The following is a 20,720-nucleotide window of genomic DNA, read 5'->3' as shown; positions in this document are numbered from 1 at the left end:
ATAAATGGAAGAACATACAGGACAGAGAAACACACAAATAAACAATACAATAGAACATTACGACAAGCTAATGTTATTAAAGGTACCAGGCTTATAATTTAATACGCCAGACGCGTGTTTCGTCTACACAAGACTCACCAGTGACACTCAGGTCAAAATAGCAAAGAAAGCCAAACAAAGATGAAGAGCATTGATGACCCAAAATTCCAAAAAGTTGTGCCAAATATGGCTAAGGTTATCTGCCTGGGATAAGAAAATCCTTAGTATTTAGAATAATTCATATTTTTGCAAACAGTAAATTAACACCTAATTCGGATGATAACATATTCCGTCCCTAGAATCTTTACTTCAAGACCAGCATGTATTATCTTTGAAGTTGAATATTTACGGATACAAATCAAATAATAGTATAGAAATCACCGAAAAAAAGTATGTTTTACGGTCTGTTTTAATTTCATTAAATGTTTTGTTTCGAATTAAGATCTTAAGCAAAATATTCTGCTTAGGTGGCCTGTACACACATACCACATTTCCAATAGAGTATGTTTTATTGTCAATACATATGGCTTCCATACTAAGACGGTGAACATTAGGTGGAAAGGCCGTATCTCTCGTGATTAAAATAAAGACTTCTTCTTCTCAATTTTAATTTCTGTCTGATCTTGAAATGTTTTGGTTTGAATAAGTAATGAAGACAATTTAACAAGGTTGTTGATATGAGCATCACTAATGAGTCTTATGTAGACGAAACGCGCGTCTGGTGTGTCAAATTATAAGCCTGGTACCTATTATGATATATATTTGCAACTGCCGTTCTTGAAGCTAGTAATCCTATTTCTCTAATGTTCATGTTATTATCGCATTTCTCGATCGGTGTGAGAAAAATATTTCTCACTTCTAGAGAAAACTTTGTTCTTACAAAGAAAAATTTAAAAACATGTTTGCCTCTGGGGAAAATAATGTGCATTCAACATGTTCAATGTGCATGTATGTAATTACAAATAATTAATCTAAACACGTCCACTTATGTGATGATTTCATATCCTACATGATTAATTATTATAAAATACATTATTTAATGAAATTCATTAAGCTGACTAACGTCCTTATTTTACTTACAAATGCTTTCATGTTTATTACTGATATGGTTTTCCTATAATCATTATTTATATTCTATCCATTTCAGTCTCATGAAACTAAAATCGATGGTAATGAAACTTTCAAAGAGTTGGTCAATGATTATTCACATCTACGAGTTGTACGACATAGATGTTGTCGCTCATATTCGCATCATTTTTTGGTGACAAATATAAAATTCAACAAGGAAACAATTGTACATTACACTTCATCTTGTGATATTTTTACTGAACGAAAAAGCATGGCAGTCGGAAAATTCAAAAGTCAAACCTTTAAGTTGGGAGATAAACTAGCAAATGATCTTCTCGATTTCGACACCAGTGTATATTTGATAAGTCATCCAGATGTTGGAGAACATAATGATATTCAAAAACGAATATATGAACGTTTAGGAGAACGCGAATACGACTTCGGGTGGAATAATTGTGAACATATAATCAATTATATACTTTCTGGTACGAATAATCCAAGCAGAGAGAGGATCACCTGTGTAGATTGCTGCAATCCAATAGCAAACATGAAAGAAGTGGGTCTGAAAACAGCAGTTTTAGTTGCTTTCTTTGGTGCTATTGCTAGTTCCGTAACAAGAATCTGTTATGTCAGTCTTCTAGCAGCATTTCTGATTTTCATGAAAGCCAATATTAGCTCTCCAGAAATATGTGTTGATATCGTAGGCCAAAATGCAATAAAAGAAGCCAAGGAAGCAATTAACGATGCTATAAATCTACCATTTTTCCCGCAGATCGAAAACTCAAGTATGATTCTCGCTGATGTAATATCAGGTTTGGACGACAAATTGATATGCTATTTAGCGAAGCATCTTCACCAAAAAGTTGTCAGAAGAACATGTGAATTTGGATTTTCTGCAGCAGTATCCCTTGAAACAATATTCCTTTTACTTAATTTATTTTTCTCCTTATGTCCTTTGCGAAAAACGATTTTGCAAAACGGTGTATTTTGTAGGATTATGTTTGTAAAAATATTTTCCGGATATTTGTCAATAACATTAGCAATTGGTGCCGGTGGTATAGGACAATTTTATTTGACTCCACCAGATGTGTGGTTTTTTATTATTGCGTTTGTATCATGCATACTATTCAGGTTTTTATTGACATGGTTGACTGGTTGCCTTTTTGATTGGTGTTGTTGTTGTCGCTGTGTAGAAAGCAGAGGTTGTTGTTATTACTGCGAGGGTGGTTGTCAACTTACATATGTGTTTTCTTTCGTTCTTATAAGCTTGCTGTTTCTTGTCGGAATTTTTTTATTATGCTTTAGACGTATTCGCCTGAAATTTATAACTCGATATCAGTATTTGTTTATGATACATGTACATGTATTCCAATTGTTATCATGTAAAGGCTCATACTCATATTGAAATTCATAATCAATACATGTTTACAAATGACAAAAAAAAACAACAAAAGAATGAGACTGAAATACTGAGTACTCTTTATCAATGTTACCATTGTTTGTTTATTTTATGGGTATAGATGAAACACGAATTTAAATGTTCAAAGAAGTAAAGATTTTCTATATGCTTGTAAGCAGAAGTTGGCCAAACAACTAAGTCAAATATCCACGACAGTACATATTTTCCGAACTCTTAAAACAATTGGTATTCACGAAAATAAATGAATCCTCAGTATGGAAATAAGTCTGTAAAGTAAAGAAATCGTTTTAAGCCCTACTTACTTACCCACAACAAGGCCAACTAGTGGCAATAGGCTGATTTTGGCCGCATCACCAATAACATTTTATTAACATGGTTGTATTTTTGGTCTATCTCGTACAATTGTTTGGCATCAAAAAAGAGAATTTAAAATGAAAACCGTATAATGTTCCAAACTTCAAGGGAAATGGTAGTCTCGCAGCAGTGTATTCTCCTCGAGTGCGGGAGGTCTGTATCTGTATCTGTATGAATACGTTGTCGATACCAATACTGGCTTTAATACAACGGTTTGAGAGAGCGCCGCCGATTTATTGACGGGGCGTGAGAGCAGATTTGAAGCTCTCTACGCTTGATGCGCGCACTACAGTGTCGTTTAGCTGGTTCCACGCGATCACTGTCTTTACAAAGAATGAGTTTGAATATTGTGGTGTTTTGCTTGGTGGAATGTCAAAACACTTAGAGTGATTTTTTACTTGCTTTTCCACAATATTTGTTGCGTGGTATTCTTCGAATTTCTTGGCAGTTATGGTTCTCTTCGGACGTGCTTTTTTGAGGAATTCGTCTGGTTCAATAGCGGGAACCAGTCCCTCAACACCACTTTGTACATAAATATTAACTTCTGGCCGAGGTCTAGGATGCGAACCCCGGTCGCGTTACACTAAAGACTTAAATAAATTTATGTGTTGTTTCTTCAATAAGCACGCCACATGTCGGCTCGTAGTGAGAATAAAGTTCCATAGGACTATTACCTTGTGATTAATTTATCGACTGCTGGTTCCAAAACGGCCAGTGACAAATATTTCGTGTATGTTCAGGACGAAAACAAGTTAACAATTAATACAATCTCGTGCTGATTATTTTTGCTAAATAAAAAGTTTTTCATTATCTATAATTATTTTTTAGATTTTAGGCAAAAAACTTTATAACCCCTATGTTCAATTTTAGACATGTTGGTTTGCATGCGGGGTAATCGGACAGGTTTGTCATACTAGATACCCCAATGATGATTATTGCCAAGTTATATATATATGTTAAATTTAGCCAAATAGTTACAGAGGAGATGTTTCTAAAAGTTAGAACGACGGATGTCCAGTGATGATAAAAGCTCGCTGTGCACTGTGGGCCATGTGAAAATACTGACCCGAAGTGATGGAAAAGGCTCAAATGGCCCTTTGGACCAGATGAGCTTAACAGTGTTATTCTACATTCTCTTTTCACATGTATATTGATTTAAAACTAAAGCTATGAACTTGTCTTTCAAATCCTTGTTTGACTTAACTTAATTATCGCTCAAGTCTCTCTCAAATTAGCGACTAGACTAGACTAGACGATAGATTAAGGAAGAAAATGAACATTTGTTCACGAAAAAAATGCTATTTTGTTTATCATTATCAAGGATATGTATACAATAATATATTTGCTGGTTTCATCAACGTGTATAAATGAATCAAGATTAACATACTCAAAGTAAGAGTGACAGTAACATATTTCACTATAATATAAAACAGGAATTCATGTTATTTGCTGTAAGATATGTCATAAATATAGAGTAGCAGTTGGACCCATCTTTAAAAATGAGTACTGATTTTATATATGGACAAGAATTCTTTAATGGACTTTTTGGTGTCAACACTATGTTCTATTTGTAGGAAACATATAAAGAACAGTTTTCGAAACATTTTTAAGACATTTATTTACACATTTATACCATACACATCCTTTTGTAAAAAAAAAAGAATTAACTTAAAATGTATTGGTACCGCGTAAAAAAGCTTTAAACATCATATTTCAAGGTTTTTTAGTGACAAGAAGTGTGACATTTTATACATGCACTTTAATGTGGGTGTATAACAGCTTATTTTACCTCATTTTAGTGTGTAAATGATTCAGAACTTATATCTAATAGTCAAATTTTCCAAAAATAATCAATCCAATGTATTTGTTTGCTACGATTTATTTACAAATAAAGAATGAAAATTTACTTTTGCAGGTAACATTCGGTGTCAAACATTGTTACATGTAATTATTTATCAAACAAACATAAATTGCAGCACCCAAGGACTTAAATTGCTGTCTTATACTATTCTTTATTTACCCAGTTGATGAAAGTATAGCACACTTTCTTTAAATATGTGTGCAACTTATGATAGGAAAGCCAAGAATAATGTCTTCGACTTTGGTGTTAATCAAATCTTACAAATTTTGATCAAATACTTCTTTGATGGAATGCTTTCAGTTGCTTTAATTTAATAAAATTTACAAAGTATTAGATAATTTTAAGATCTGTACTTATATGAATCAATTTATATTGTATAACAAAAATTAAACTGATCTCAAAATGTGCATGTAACATTGTTAATGTTACATGGATTCATGCAACAATAAATATAACAGTATAATATTTATAAGGTCATAGTTTTGAGATGTTTGAAGTTATTTTTTATAATACATCACATACAAGTAAATAAATAACAAAGAATATTATACATAATAGACATAAATGAGATTTCTAAATGTAGGATTTCTAAATGTATGTAACTATTTCAGTTGACACGAAAAAGTCAATGTTCCATACTTCAAATATCTTTCAATCAAACATACACAGTAGTAAATACTTCCTGAATCGAAAGAACTGGTCCAAACTTCTAACATAATCCACAAACCAAAGAAGATTTTATATTTTAATGGAAATAAATGACTGTTTTTGTCATTCAAATGGTAAATGTTGGAACAAACTCCAACATCATCTCACACCATAGCAAAAATTATATACTTTTTTAATTAAATGAGTAATTGACCATTGAAATAATCTTGGTGTCAATGTTACATACTCCATATATCAATAAATATGGTATTATAACAAGACATATTTCCTAAAGGTCTCTTGATTTTAGATGTCTTGCTAAAAGAAATTAGTAGTAAAGCATTTTTTAAATAAATAAAAGGGATCTATTTTTTTTTCAATGTCACACTTTAGGTCTTTTTAGTGAATTCTTGCCCATATTATTTTACTTTACTTTAATTGTATCTCTTCTATGCAATACTGAAAAACCTGTTAACAATTAATTTAGTCAGTGCATAGAATATATACCCACAAAATTTTAAACTTTAAAAAACAACAATTAATTAATAGTAATCTATTGACTATTTTCTATAAAGTTATTTGTTTTAATAGTATGTAAATTAAATTGACACTAAATGTGTCTTATTGTCGCTAATGTTTTCTTCTTTTTTTTTTTTTGGCTTCTTGATGCTGAATAGTGTGACTGTAGCTCAAGGTTACAATTATACTGTTGTTGTTGAATATCTGTTCCTAATATTTTTTGAATGAACAAAAAATCGCCGAGTTTATAGTTTGCCCAAACTAAAATGTTTCCTTTGCTTTAGTGCAATGAATTCTTTAGAAATTAGTTTATGGGGTTGAAAAAGTACATAGATTTCCATACTGAAAAAAATGAAGTAGTGCTACCAATAACTGAGGACAGGGGACTCTTGATTTATTTATATAAATATATAAATAGAATTTTCTGCTTTTTTACTTGTATATGTTTTCCTATGGTTTTGTTTTTGTCTTTTTGTGTATTTTGCATTCACATAATGTTTATAAGTTATATTTTTGAATGTTACTGTCAAAAATCTTTTTAAAATGGTTTATATGGCAATAAAATTAAAGTAAAAAAAATATATTAGTGTGAAACAGTATACCAACAGTTTATGTAATTTAAGTTGGCTTTCAGTCACCACTGCCCATAATATTATTATCTTATACGTTATCGATATATATATATACACGAGTTCGAAAGTTCGAATCCCGACAATGGAAGAAAAAAAAATTTGCGGAAGCAAATTTACAGATCTAACATTGTTGGGCTGATGTTTAGACGAATTATATATATATATATATATTTGATTGCAGTGCTTTTCCAAAACCGTTTTTTTTTTGGAGGGGGGGGGGGGTGTTATTTTCATGCACCAAAAAGATTTTTATCAGAGAAGGGTCGAGATATATAAAGCAAGACTGCACACACACTGAAATGTCTCCTCTGATATAGTTATCATGTTTGAAGTTGATAATCTGTAGTATGAAGGCTTTGTTACTAGTATTATGTAAACTAAACATTATCAATGAACCATAAAAATGAGGCAACGGTGAAAAGAACCTTGACAGACAACATGTGCACCTTTAAATCATTTTTGTACAAAATATTGTTGACCTAGTGCTTATAGTTTCTGAGAAACAGATATAACCAAGAAAACTTAACATTGAGAAATGAACCAGTCTGGTTGAGATATTGCTAATGAACAAAATGCCATTCATTGAAATAATTAAAGTATCATGACTCAAAATGTGAAAAATAAAAGTTCCATTACGTCAAAAAAAGACAATTTCCCAAAAAGAGAGTTTTTCTTACATCAATCATTCATTATATTAAATTAAAGAACCTTTGTGAGCATGCTCACATACCCCATGCCCCCACATTGGTACTTGGACAAAAAATTTTCTTGTGGATATGCACATTTACATATTATGTCTTCATTAACTACAAAGTTTCATGAAATTCTCTTGTATGGTTTCAGAGTTTGGATGACAAACTGTTGCAGTAGTATATTTTGGCCAAAATTCTAAGTTAAAGGAGCATAACTCCTAGAAAAAAATATTGAATCATAATTTCCTGTCGATATGCACATCTACATAGTATGTCCTTATTATCTACAAAGATTCATGAAATTCTGTTATGTGGTTTCAGAGGAGTTGCTATGACAAAGTATATTTTGGCAAAAATTCTAAGTTAAAGGGGCATAACTCCTTGGGAAAAAAATTGAATCGTAATTTCCTGTCGATATGCACATCTACATAACATGTCCTTATTATCTACAAAGTTTCATGAAATTCTGTTGTGTTGTTTCATCCTTTATGGGTGGATTTAACATAGGCCTTTTAGTACTTCTTTGTTACATATATGTTTTTTTATAGTGATTGATATTATAACACAATGTTGACTGCTGTGCCCCTTTTTTTGACATTTTTACCTATTGTGTCTGTTTGTTTTGTTCACGCATCATTGTCCTACAAGTGAGAGATTTAGCTAGCTATAAAACCAGGTTCTATCCACCATTTTCTACCTAAGAAAATACCTGTACCAAGTCAGGAATATGACAGTTGTTATCCATTCGTTTCATGTGTTTGATCTTTTGATTTTGCCATTTGATTAGGGACTTTCCGTTTTGAATTTTCCTCAGAGTTCGGTATTTTTGTGACTTTACTTTTTTCAGAGGAGTTGCGATGACAAAGTATATTCTGACTAAAATTTGAAGTTAAAGGGCATAACTCCTAGAAAAAAAAATTAAATCGTAATTTCCTGTCGATATGCACATCTACATAGTATGTCCTTATTATCTACAAAGTTTCATGAAATTCTGTTGTGAGGTTTCACAGGAGCTTGCTGAAAAGAACAGGACTGATGGACTGGTAAAAAACATTATACCCTCCGCAACTTCGTTGCATGGGATATAATTACATGCAATATGGCAACGGCAAAACAATCTACTTGTATAGATAGTGGATGGACTGACCAAGTATTATACCATGTCCCGTCCACAGTGAGCCTCTAAAATGGCTTATTAGTAATAAAAACAACAAATTTTAATAATGGTTTATTTAAAAAAAATCATCTTTTTATCTTCTTTTAAGAACTTGAATTGAAATTTGAAATTACAAATACCCTCAAGTCATCAGAACAAAAATAAATAAGCAATCTATGATAACAAATGGACAATCACACTAACAAATAAAAACAAATATTAGTTTTAATATATAACAAAAATCTATTTTCAATTATAATATGAGTTTTATTGATTCTGATGCTGAATATGAAAGAACTGCTCCATCTTTTAGATATCAAAACCTTGAAGTTGACTTGTAAAGCTCAAGATTTATTCATAATACCCACAATAAAAATTTAACAAAAAACAATATCATTGCAACTGCATCATTGTTAATAAAGTGTTTTTTTCTAATAGAATCATATCAACATTAGTTGCTAGATATATGTATTTTGTTTATCATACAGAAATATTCAATACAATTAAGAAAGACATTTTTATTTTTTTTAAATTAACTATATAAGTACATATCTTTAACATTAAAACAATTACAAAGGTTAGCTTTACTTAGCTTTTGGAATGGTTATTCATTGTTAAAGTAAAATTACTTATCACAGAGTATATAATCTACATGGACGGAAGTAAATTCAAGTTTTCAAGCATAATACAAAAGTCTAAACCAAAGACATTAAATATTAGTAGGAAAGACATCAGATAAGAATTCTTGTTCAAGAAAATGTATATTCTTACAATAAAGAGTAACAACAACAAAAATTAAGGCACTGCTTGTTTGCTGTTTTTCATCACCTACATTTCATTGGATATTTTGTACATTTCAATTCCATTTTATAAGAATAAAAGAATGCCTACTTGAATCAATGAAAAATCCAAAACAAAATTTGAATTCTTTGTCCCTATTACCCGACTATAATAACTGATATCTTCTCTTTTTTTCTTGACTCTTGATTACAATCTCAATTATGCATATTATAGAGGTTTTATTTTATTTATGGTGATCAAAAAATGCTATTTCGAAGGACACCTACATGTAGTTATAATCTGATCAAACTATATATTTATAAGCATATCTAATTTCATATATTTTCATAAATTTCTGATTAAAAAAAGTCAACTGACTTGAAAAAAAATCATTAAAAATTACAATTCTCTGAGACTCAAACTATAAACAGTACAGTTACATGAATTAATTTACAATAAGCAAGACATTGAGATCAAGATTTGATTCTTACATTATATTGCTCTTAAGATATATATGACTGAGTGATTGTTGGTATTTAACGCCACTATCAGCACTACTGGCTTTTTCGTGACAGCCAGTTTTTAAATGGTGGTCGAAGCTGGAGTGCCTAAATAGATCCACCAAACTTTGCCAGCAATCAGAGTCAATAAAGATTGGAGTAAAATCCACCTGCCACTACAGGGTTTCGAATTCACAACCTCAGTATTGACACCAGATATATAGAATTTTTTTCTAGAAAAGTTTTCTAGCACTCTTAGCACTTATTTTACTTTGTCCTAATCTCTTAATCTCTATATATGAGTGAAAGTATTTATGTTTGTCCTAAATCTGGATATGTAAGTCCTTGAAAAGTCACCCTTATGTTATGGAGAAAAAAATACTGAAGAAGTTTCCGTGATTTCCAAAATTTTACACTTTCCTATACCTTAAACAATACCTGTTGTTGTAGAGTGTGAGCATCACATTTCATTGTAGCTGACTCTCAACATAGTCAATATGAACAACAGCTTTAAAGAGCTACATGTAATCCTTAGATGTATGAATATTGCAGTTACGGAATCGGATTGTGACTAATGTACATTCATTCCATATTCTCAAAAATCAATTTTACAGAGAATTTACCTCTCTAAATATAATGTTTTTTTCAAAGCTACATTTATCAGAAAAAATATAGAATATATTTTCTTTTTGTTTTTCTCCTTCTGTATCTCACTGGTGATGCACATACATCACAAGTTTGATATACTGAAATTAACTGAAATATGATTGCATAGATTATGGCAACTATAGACAAATCAAGTTCAAATGTATATAAATCAAGTTGTAAGTGGTCTAGGCTGTGATGCGGTTAGTATTGTGTTTATATTGTCTGTTCGTTCCTTGAATTCTGTATGGCCTGTGGCTAACTCACTGCAAAAGATAAAAAAAAATTGTTTATGAAAGTAAATCCAGAAAAGAACTTCAGCTGACTATGCAACATTGGCTTTGCTTATTGTTGAAGGCAGTACAGTGACCTATAGTTGTTATTGTTAATTTCTGTGTCATTTGGTCTCTTGTGGAGAGTTGTCTCATTGGCAATCATACCATATCTTCTTATTTTTATATTTAGACCCATCAAATTTATTTAGTGTAATTTTTATTTACAAACACTGGCTCAATACTGCTGCTGGTGGACTGCTAAGTTCTTCATGTATAATTAACTCAGAATATGTCACTGCTTTGGTAATCACATTTAATTTATTAACATTCTTTCATAAGATTCTTCATTGATAAATTTAGATAGTGTTCAGAACCTTAGTTTTCAAAACTCTTTTTAAAAGATAGTGAATGCAAATAACCTGGAAAACTAACAACAATCTATTCAAAAAACTTTTGGAATTTAAAAAAAAGGTGCTTTGCCTAAAAATAACTAAATTAAAAATATAACAGTGTATCTAACTGTCAAATTGACAGTTGTTCAAAATAAACATAAAAATCAGATTACAATATTTCTTTGAAAATACCTGACTTTCCCTATAATATCATAGCTATCGAAATCAGAAAATGAATATTTGGAACGTTACTGAAAATCAGTACTAAAAGTGGTAAAGTTTTTAAACTCCAGTTTAATCCTTTTAAATAGTGTACCCTAAAAAAAATGCTTAATCTCTAAAAAATAAAAGAACAGAGTTCCAATATCCCCCGCATTGCACATTTTATATTTACAAGGGTCATAACTCTTTTAAAAAAAGTTCATCCTCCATCATTATGGAACTTGTCCGAGATATTAATGATGTTAACCTAGTGTATAAGTTTTATAAAAGCTGGCAACAATTGTACCAGTGAGAGCATTAACTAGGCCATTTTCCATAAATTTAATATTTCCAAGGGGCATAACTCTTTTTTTTAAAAGTTGATCGTCCAACATCATACAACTTGTCCGAGATATTGCTGAAATTAACTATAGTATAAGTTTTATAAAAATCTGGCAAGAATTGTACCAGTGAGAGCGTTAACTAGGCCATTTTCCATAAATCTAATATTTTCAAGGGGCATTACTCTATTAAAACAAGAATGTGTCCATAGTAGACAGATGCCCCACTCACACTATCATGTTCTATGTCCAGGTCAAAACTCTAGTTTGGCATTAAAATTAGAAAGATCATATCATAGGGAACATGTGTACTAAGTTTCAAGTTGATTGGACTTCAACTTCATCAAAAACTACCTTGACCAACAAAAACTTTAACCTGAAGTGGGACGGACGAATGGACAAACAGATAAATGGACAGTCAGACCGAAGCCCGGTATTTCCATGTCCCTGAACAAGTTAAGTGGGGGAAAAAAATTTAGAACTTGTTGATACAGCTGGTTTAAAAGACTTCATTGTTTTTAATTATCAGACCATTTTTTTAGTTTCTTGTCCCAATACAAAAATGTTCAACATTACAGAGACCTTTTAATATAATTTCAACCAGCATTTACAATTATCAAATTTGAAACTGCATCAAAAAGGACTACTTTCATTTTGCTTTCATATGTTTAGTATTCTTCAAAAGAAAATTAGGTCGTGGACAGGAAAGGATAAGTTGACATTTTTTTTTTTTTTGGCCTTACCTAAAATTAATGTCTCCATCCCCATCACTGTCAAGTTCCTCCAGTAAAAGTTCTATTTCCTCTTTCGTTAATTTAATTCCATTTTCCTGAAGAAGAAAAAAACATATATTATATCTACAACTGCAACCATGCTTGACATATATATATGCAATTATCATGGTCTTTCACATGCTCTAATCTATAAAATAAAATATCTTACTAAATAAACTCTTCCAAAAAGAAAATATAAATAAACTAGATGCTTCCATGCAGAAAGTCAAAATAGGAAAATCTGAAATAAGATGTACATAACAGGACAAGCTCTAATAGTAGAATTTGTATCTACCAGTTATACTTACAGTAAAATAGAGGTTGGAACAAACATTTTGTTTAAAGGAACAAATATTTAAAAAAAATTCTCAGTCAAATGTGACATTACTACAAAAATTGTACTGTAAATGTATTAGCTTCTTCACCACGGATGAACAGTTTGTTCAGTTTCAGAATTATGCATACAAGTGGGATGACATGTTTTTGTGTGGACTGTTATTTTATGAACTTGCAATACTAAAAGAATACTAAGAAATTAAATTTTTAAAAGATTTGTAATCAAGACAATTTTCTCTTTATTTGTACAAACTAGTTTTTCGTTTCATGCAAAATATCAAATTATAAAAAAAAAAAAGGTGTAAAATTGTATCTTTAGATAAATGTGAAAAAATAATGTACAACTGAATTTAAATTATTTCAACTCATGAATAGAATCATCACAATGAAAAGCAAACACAATTTTACTGTAAATTCAGAAATTATTGAGTATATTTATGTTTTGCAATTATTGGACAATAAACACAAATCTGATCCTAATTATTGTAATTTCAGGAAATCCAGTGTACAAATACTGTTTTCAATGTGTAAAACGCTAGTTTTCATTTTTTTCAATAGCTATCTCCTCGCCATTTTCTCAATAATCGAGAAAATAAAACATCACAAAAATTTCTGAATTAACAGTACACAACTTTGTAAATTAGTGAAACAATCAAATCATAACGCTATACAATTCACAATAATTTGTTAAGCCATTACAATATTTATTTGAGACACATAGCAGACACTGTCAAATTTGTTAAAACAAGAACAGATGTAAATGTTATGATTATGCAGGTATATATTACAAGTGATGGCCTACATCTTTACATCCCAAAGTGTGAAAACAATGTCACTTATTTTGATACAAAATCATTCGACATAAATGTGAACAACAATTTCCTTTCTTTCTGAATTGCATACAATAATAAACTGTTAACACAAAGATATGTCTCGCCTATTTGTTATTTTGATAATGCAAATGTTGAAATTAAAATAGCAATACTTTAACATGTAAGTTATGCAAATATTCAAAGTCAATGAACCATGACTGAAGGTACAGGGCTAAACAATCTCCATGGAAATGAGATGTGCCAATGCTAATACAACTGCAAACCAAATACCATTGACTTTTCATAAGTCGTTCCCTTTAAACAAACCTAAACACAAACAGTAACTTGTAAACTATGTAAAAGTTTCAAAGTCAATGAACCATAATTAGGGGGTGGGGTTATATAATCTCCATGGAAATGAAACTTGCAAATGCCAATACATTTGCATACTGAATATCATTGACTTAACATTAGTGGTTCATCTTAAACTGACCTAATCACAAACTAATACATGTAAACTAAGCAAAAGTTTCAAAGTCAATAAACCATGACTGAGAGGTAAGGACCAAATATCCTCCATGGAAATGAGATATTCCAATGCTTAAACAACTGCATACCAGATATCATTGACCTACCACTAGTGGTTTCCAATAAACTGACCTAATCACAAACTAATACATGTAAACTAAGCAAAGTTTCAAAGTCAATAGACCTTGACTGAGTGGTGGGGCCAAATAATCTCCATGGTAATGAGATGTGCCAATGCTAATACAACAGCATACCAAATATCATTGACCTAACACTAGTTAGTGGTTCACCATGAACTAGACCTAATCACAAACTAATACATTGTTGACGCAGCCGTCGCCGCCGCCGCCGGAAACAGCATACCTATGTCTCGCTTTTTGACTCCGTCAATGCGAGACAAAAACCGAAACAGAAAAATTAAAATGATTTTTTTTTAACTCATTAATAAAGGAGTAAAATCCAATACATTCAACCTAAAAAAAATTCTTGTCCCCAAAATTTGTTTTGTCTGAAACTGCTGAAAATATTTTTTTCATCTTTTTTTAACAACTGTTATCATGGTAATTAACTTCAAAACAACATCTATTAGACAAAAAGTGATGTTAAGCCTCATCAAACAAACCAACATGGATTCATCTGTGACTATGTACAAAATACCTTTTGAGATGATGCTGAAGATCCTCTAGACAGTCTAACTAAAGCTGACTTAGCACACTACATAGTTATCAAATGGAGTGGTATTAAATGAATCCTTACAAATGTTATATTGTCTTGTTATCATCAGAATTAAGGTTGATTTCCGATGAAAAAATCAACAAAACTGTGTCCCCTAATACTCTAGGTTTTCGCTAGAGATCATAACAAATTTTCTGCAGGTATTTTTCATTCCTGTCTTCTTCTTGTTAACCTTAATGCAAATATGCTCTTTCCTTTGTGTGTCTTTTTTTCTTCATTGTACATTGTTTTAAGAAACCACTTCAGGGAGTGCAAAAAAGTGGTCTCAAAAGACAGTTGATCTTTTAATATGTTTAATACAGGTTCTATCTATATAAAATGCACTACAAAGGGACAAAAATTCATTGGTCTTCTATATACACAATTTGTGGCATATTTCAAGTGGTCTTAGTTTAAGTTTTGTAGTTGTTACTATGTTTTTAGGTTTAAAATAAATGAATGTGTCCATGGGACACTGATGATGCCCCTGCTTGCATATAACATAAAAAAGGGATATAACTCGAGAATGGTAAAAGTGACAACACCCAAATTCAAACTTGATCTGTGTTTTGTGGTAATAAGCATTGTGTACAAGTTTCATAACATTTGGTTGAGGCAAACTAAAGTTAGGGAGCAGAAACTAAGTTTGGAATGTACCGATGGACAGAAGAACAGACGGACCTCCAACTCTCATGCATGGTAACTACAAGAATAAAAACAAGAATGTGGCAGATTTTTTTTTCATTTGTTCTATAATGACTTAACCATTGAAAAAAGTGCCTCTGGACCCCTAAATGGTTCTTAAATTTTTCTACAAATTTCCTAATCTGTTTCTTTTCTTTGGACAATCAATTGTTTTTAATTGGTTAAGTTTGCTGTTTTGTCATCCCTTTATCTTTTTTATGATTGATATAGTAGACCATTTGGTTTTGTCAGGTTTTATTAACTTCCCCCTTTTTGATTTTAACCTTGGAGTTCTTTATTTTTTTTTTTAATTTTTATAGCACTTTATACATAATAGTTACCTCTAATCCCTGTTCAAACTCCTCATAAGAAATACACATACTGCCATCCTTATCTAACTGACTAAAAAAGTCTATTAATTTCAAATTGTTCTTTTCAATATAGTTCATTAATTTGACCATGGGATGTATTTTGGCCTTTGGTTTTTGAGGTGGCTCCATGCCGCCATGTTTCATTTTTATATTGGGTAATTGTTCTTTCACTTGTTTGAAAACTTCTTCAAAGTCTTTATTTACTAAAACATCCTGAAATAAAAAACCATTCATGCGTCAAACGACTAAAACAAAAGAAATTGTTAAGAACATTATCAAATATTTCTATAAACTAGAGGCTCTAAAGAGCCTGTGTCGCTCACCTTGGTCTATGTGCAACACTCTCCAACAATGTAGACGAGAATTGAATTCATGACAAAAATGTGTTTGTTGATCTTGGATTGCTGATCATTCAGTCTGTTTAGTTTCTCTCTATCTTCTTTAGTTTTTGCTCAAAAAACAAAAGAGGGTAAAAAAATCCTCATTTAAGGTTAAATACTCCTATAAAGAGTGAGTCTAATGACTATATCGGCAAAATTTGACTTGTTAGTAGATCTTGCCTTGCTGATCAATTTTGTGATTTATAGTGTCTATTTATCTATCATAATTTTTATCATATAAGGCAAAACTGAAAAAATGGTAACAATTGTCATTTAAGGGCAATAACTTCATGAAGGAGTCGTCGGACGATTTCCTCCATATTGTCTAAATTGTAGATCTTGTCTTGCTGATCATTTCTGCTTATTTAAGTTTCTATCTATCTATTATAAGTTTTAAGATATAAGCAAAAAATTAATAAAAAATCATCATCAAAGGGCAATAACTCTAATAAGGAGTCGACTGATGATTTCGACCATGTTAGACTTATTTGTAGAACTTGATTTGCTGATCATTTTTGCAATTTAAAGTTTCTTCCTAACTATCATAGTTTTCAAGATAATAGGCAAAAAATGAAAAAAATGGTAAAATTTGTCATTTAAGGGCAATAACTCCTATAAGAAGTTGTCTGACAGTTTTGGCATATATGAACAATTGGGAGAACTCAACATTCTGAACATTTTTGCCCTTGTCAGTTTTTCTTTATTTATAACAGTTTTCAAAATAATAGACAGAACTTGCATTTTACCCCTATGTTTTATTTTTAGCCATGTCGGCCATCTTGGTTGGCAGGCGGGGTCTTCAGACATATTTTTTAAACTAGATACCCTAATAATGATTGTGGCCGAGTTTGGATAAATTTGGCCCTGTAGTTTCAGAGGAGAAGATTTTTGTAAAAGTTAACAACGAAGGACGACAACAACGGATGACGGGCATCAAGTGATGAGAAAAGCTCACTTAGCCCTTCAGGCCAGGTGAGCTAACAAGTCTACATACATTTCTTAAGGTCAAGAATAATAGGGAATTTAACTTTTAAAACTTTTAGAAAAGTATTGTCAAATATTCAGGTTGGAGGCCTGTTTCAAAATGAATATAAAACTTTAATAATTTGGTTCATCAAAAGCACTTTTCTCAATTTACCTTCCTGCAGTGGCAGCCTTTAACATGCTGAAGCAATTGTCACTTCTAATATAAGCTTAAATTACTGAAACCATATTGCAAATCAAAATTTTAACGTTTTAACATTATACAAAACTTTTATTTTGTTTTTTAAGTTAAGATAAAACTAATTATACATGATACTTTTCATACTGAATATAGATGTAGGTTGAGACAGCTGCTACATATTACTTGAATCACTCATCACAATTCTTAGTGCAAGTCTGTTCCCGTTTAAATAGAGGGAAGAAAAAATGATTTCTTATAAATAATTCAATATTTTGAAGCTGTATGACCAAATAGTACCAAAGATCAACTTTTCATGGATATATTTGGAGTTTTCATTTAGACCACCTAAAAATGTGAAGAAAACGCAGTGAAATATCATAAGAAGGGAGATAAGTCATTTTTTGCCATTACAAGTCCAATAATCTGACATGATAGTTATCTTGTGGGTGGCAGCTGACTCAAGTAACCCTTTGAATGGAGTGCAGTGTTATTACAGACAACTTACTTCAAAATCTATTTCTTCAAGAACACAATTTGGATTCCGTAGTATTGCTGCACAGATACCATAACATCCAGCACTTTGCATAGGATTTTTACCAAGCTGAAAATAAATGTAATTTAAGAGATAACTGTATTGTATTTTAAACTCCGACGGCATCAACTCGTGATTTGATGGTCGCAAATAAAGTTTACTGGCGACGTGAATCTGCAGTAAGTAATCATTTAAATAATGAATCTGCAGTAAGTAATCATTTAAATAATGAATCTGCAGAGAGTAATCATTTAAATAATGAATCTGCAGTGAGTAATCATTTCAATAATGAATCTGCAGTGAGTAATCATTTAAATAATGAATCTGCAGTGAGTAATCATTTAAATAATGAATCTGCAGTAAGTAATCATTTAAATAATGAACCCGCAGTAAGTAATCATTTAAATAATGAACCCGCAGTAAGTAATCATTTAAATAATGAATCTGCAGTGAGTAATCATTTAAATAATGAACCCGCAGTAAGTAATCATTTAAATAATGAATCCGCAGTAATCTAATCATTTAAATAATGAATCTGCAGTAAGTAATCATTTAAATAATGAATCTGCAGTGAGTAATCATTTAAATAATGAATCTGCAGTGAGTAATCATCTAAATAATGAATCTGCAGTATGTAATCATTTAAATAATGAATCTGCAGTGAGTAATCATTTAAATAATGAATCTGCAGTAAGTATTCATTTAAATAATGAACCCGCAGTAAGTAATCATTTAAATAATGAATCCGCAGTAAGTAATCATTTAAATAATAATTAAAATGAAAGGTTAAAAATATCAGAATGTTAATGCAAAATTTATTCCATAAGTAAACACTTCATTCTGTCTACGGTGGAAAGGTGACAACCAAGACACTTACCTTAATAACTTTTAATGCTGTATTTTCATTTACAGACAGACCTTTGCCTATCAAAACAGCTGCTTCTGTTGTTAATCTACAATTCCTGTAAAATATATGGTGATTAAGTGTTAAGAAATGTGTGTCTAACTCCACTACAGCTCACAGGTATTTCATCATTTCCACTTGCCCACAGTGGACAGTCCACTCTTGCCAACTCCAGCTTATTTTTCCACTGTATTGTATGTGTCATAGACTTTGTCTGAGGTCTCTTGACTTTTTTTAATATTGTGAAAAGGAGCGTCTTCTAAGTTTTTACCTGAATGCTTGTTGTGTGTGAAGAAATTGAATCATTTTTTTGTATCACTGGGTTGTAATTTATGCTGATGAATAATCAGTCCACTAATAAACTATCTGCCTGGTGGACAAAACCTTGGTTACAGCATAATTTAAATAACATATTTTGTTTGTAAATTTCCAGTTTATGAAATTTTAAGCTTTTCCGTATGACCTTTATATTTGTTTTTGCTTTGTTGTTTTCTTTTCAGCTTACTTTTTGCTTCTCAGTCTTGCAAATGTTTTGAAAATTAGCAAAAACTTACATTATGTTAATCTCTTCTAAGACTTGGTTATGTTTTAAAGCATCACACAGTGATATAGCACCTTCCACACCAAAGCCATTCCATGATACATTCATCTTTTTCATAAAGTCGTTGTTCTGAATAAAAAAAAAAAAAAAATTCAAATCTCTAAAACAATTTCTTCCAGTGAGTTCTTCCATAATACAAGTAGAGAAATTTTAGGTTAAAAGGGTGGAGGTTGGAATGATTTCTTAACAGCAGGTTGCTTTCAGTAACTGCGAGCATTCTTCATTATGGGTAAAATTGTTTATTATTTTTATGTTATCTATCCTACAGTAATTTTAGAGTTCAGTGCTTTTCCTGCACTGCTGTGTAATATAAGTTCTTTACACCTTTGGTTAGTCCAATAATCTACTTTCTAAAATTTTTTTAAATCTTTTATTCTAATTTCATTACATAAGTTAAGTACAACAAGATGTACTCTACCCTATGGAGGTATAACTAGTTAATATACCATTAAAATTGAAGAATGTTGCAAAAGTGAATTTTTAGCATTAAAAGTAATTTAACTAACAATTCACCAAATTTTAGTTGTCTACCACTTTAAGAAGGTTGTTGTTTGTGGATAGATATCTGTTGTATTCTATAGAAAAATTATAGATATCTTCTTTTGCATAGAAATGATAATATATAAAATGTAAAAAAAAGTACAGCCAATTTGTTTGTAACATTTATGTTTCATGGCCTAAAATTTTGTACAATGTTGTATATACACTGTTACTTAAGAAGGTTTCTAAGGATTACTAAAATTCTATATTTTTAAATGCACAAGTATCGTACAAATTTGGGGTAAAACTTGTTATTTTATCAGTCCGTAGGACATCAAGTTAAGCTCACACTTTCACATTTCCATGATCAGTGAACTGAGAAATCTTGGTCATCAGTAAGAGGTTCTCTTCTTAATGAACATATAATTACCAAGTTTCATTTTTATCCACAAACTACCTTAAACCGAAACTTTTACCTAACACAGGATAGAGGGATAAACAGATGCACAGACTGGGAAAAAATGCCCCACTATAGGAAGGCCATAAGATGGTTTTACCTTAATACCCTGTCCTAGCGCCATGGCCCCTTTCCGTCGTATATTGTTCCAACTGATATCCAGTTCTTTCATTGTAGTATTCTCTGCTATAGCTGGTCCCAGTAGAAGTCCTGCTATCTCACCAAACCGATTGTGACTAAGGTTTAGGTATTCTAATTTTGAAGTCTAGTAAAACAAAGCAATAATCAAAATTATAATATATCTGAAAGCAATACAAGTTCCAAAAAATCAATTATTCAATGAAAAATTTATAATGCTAAAAAAAATATTTATTTTTATATTCAATCATGCAAACTTTAAAATCAACTATCAAAATTTGATTGTTTTGAGATAAGGCAGATTGTCTCTATAAGTCTCTTC

General features: G+C 31.0%; 1 protein-coding gene across 5 annotated transcripts in view; it reads right to left on the bottom strand.

Annotated features, from left to right (window-relative positions):
* Positions 1-8,446: 8,446 nt before the first annotated feature.
* Positions 8,447-20,720, bottom strand: part of LOC127712759 (leucine-rich repeat-containing protein 74B-like) — a 65,971-nt gene continuing 53,697 nt past the window's right edge. For all 5 annotated transcript variants that reach the window (XM_052219372.1, XM_052219373.1, XM_052219374.1 and 2 more), the window contains 7 exons: positions 20,361-20,525; positions 19,277-19,392; positions 18,696-18,780; positions 17,792-17,887; positions 15,712-15,954; positions 12,267-12,352; positions 8,447-10,580 (listed from right to left, as the gene is read on the bottom strand). In XM_052219372.1, the coding sequence (XP_052075332.1) occupies positions 10,487-10,580; positions 12,267-12,352; positions 15,712-15,954; positions 17,792-17,887; positions 18,696-18,780; positions 19,277-19,392; positions 20,361-20,525 (885 nt within the window). In that variant the 3' untranslated portion in view covers positions 8,447-10,486. The remainder of the gene's footprint in view (positions 10,581-12,266; positions 12,353-15,711; positions 15,955-17,791; positions 17,888-18,695; positions 18,781-19,276; positions 19,393-20,360; positions 20,526-20,720) is intronic.

The sequence above is a fragment of the Mytilus californianus genome, unplaced genomic scaffold, assembly GCF_021869535.1.
Source record: "Mytilus californianus isolate M0D057914Y unplaced genomic scaffold, xbMytCali1.0.p SCAF_8, whole genome shotgun sequence".
NCBI lineage: Eukaryota > Metazoa > Mollusca > Bivalvia > Mytilida > Mytilidae > Mytilus > Mytilus californianus.
This window is presented reverse-complemented; position numbering and strand designations above follow the sequence as displayed.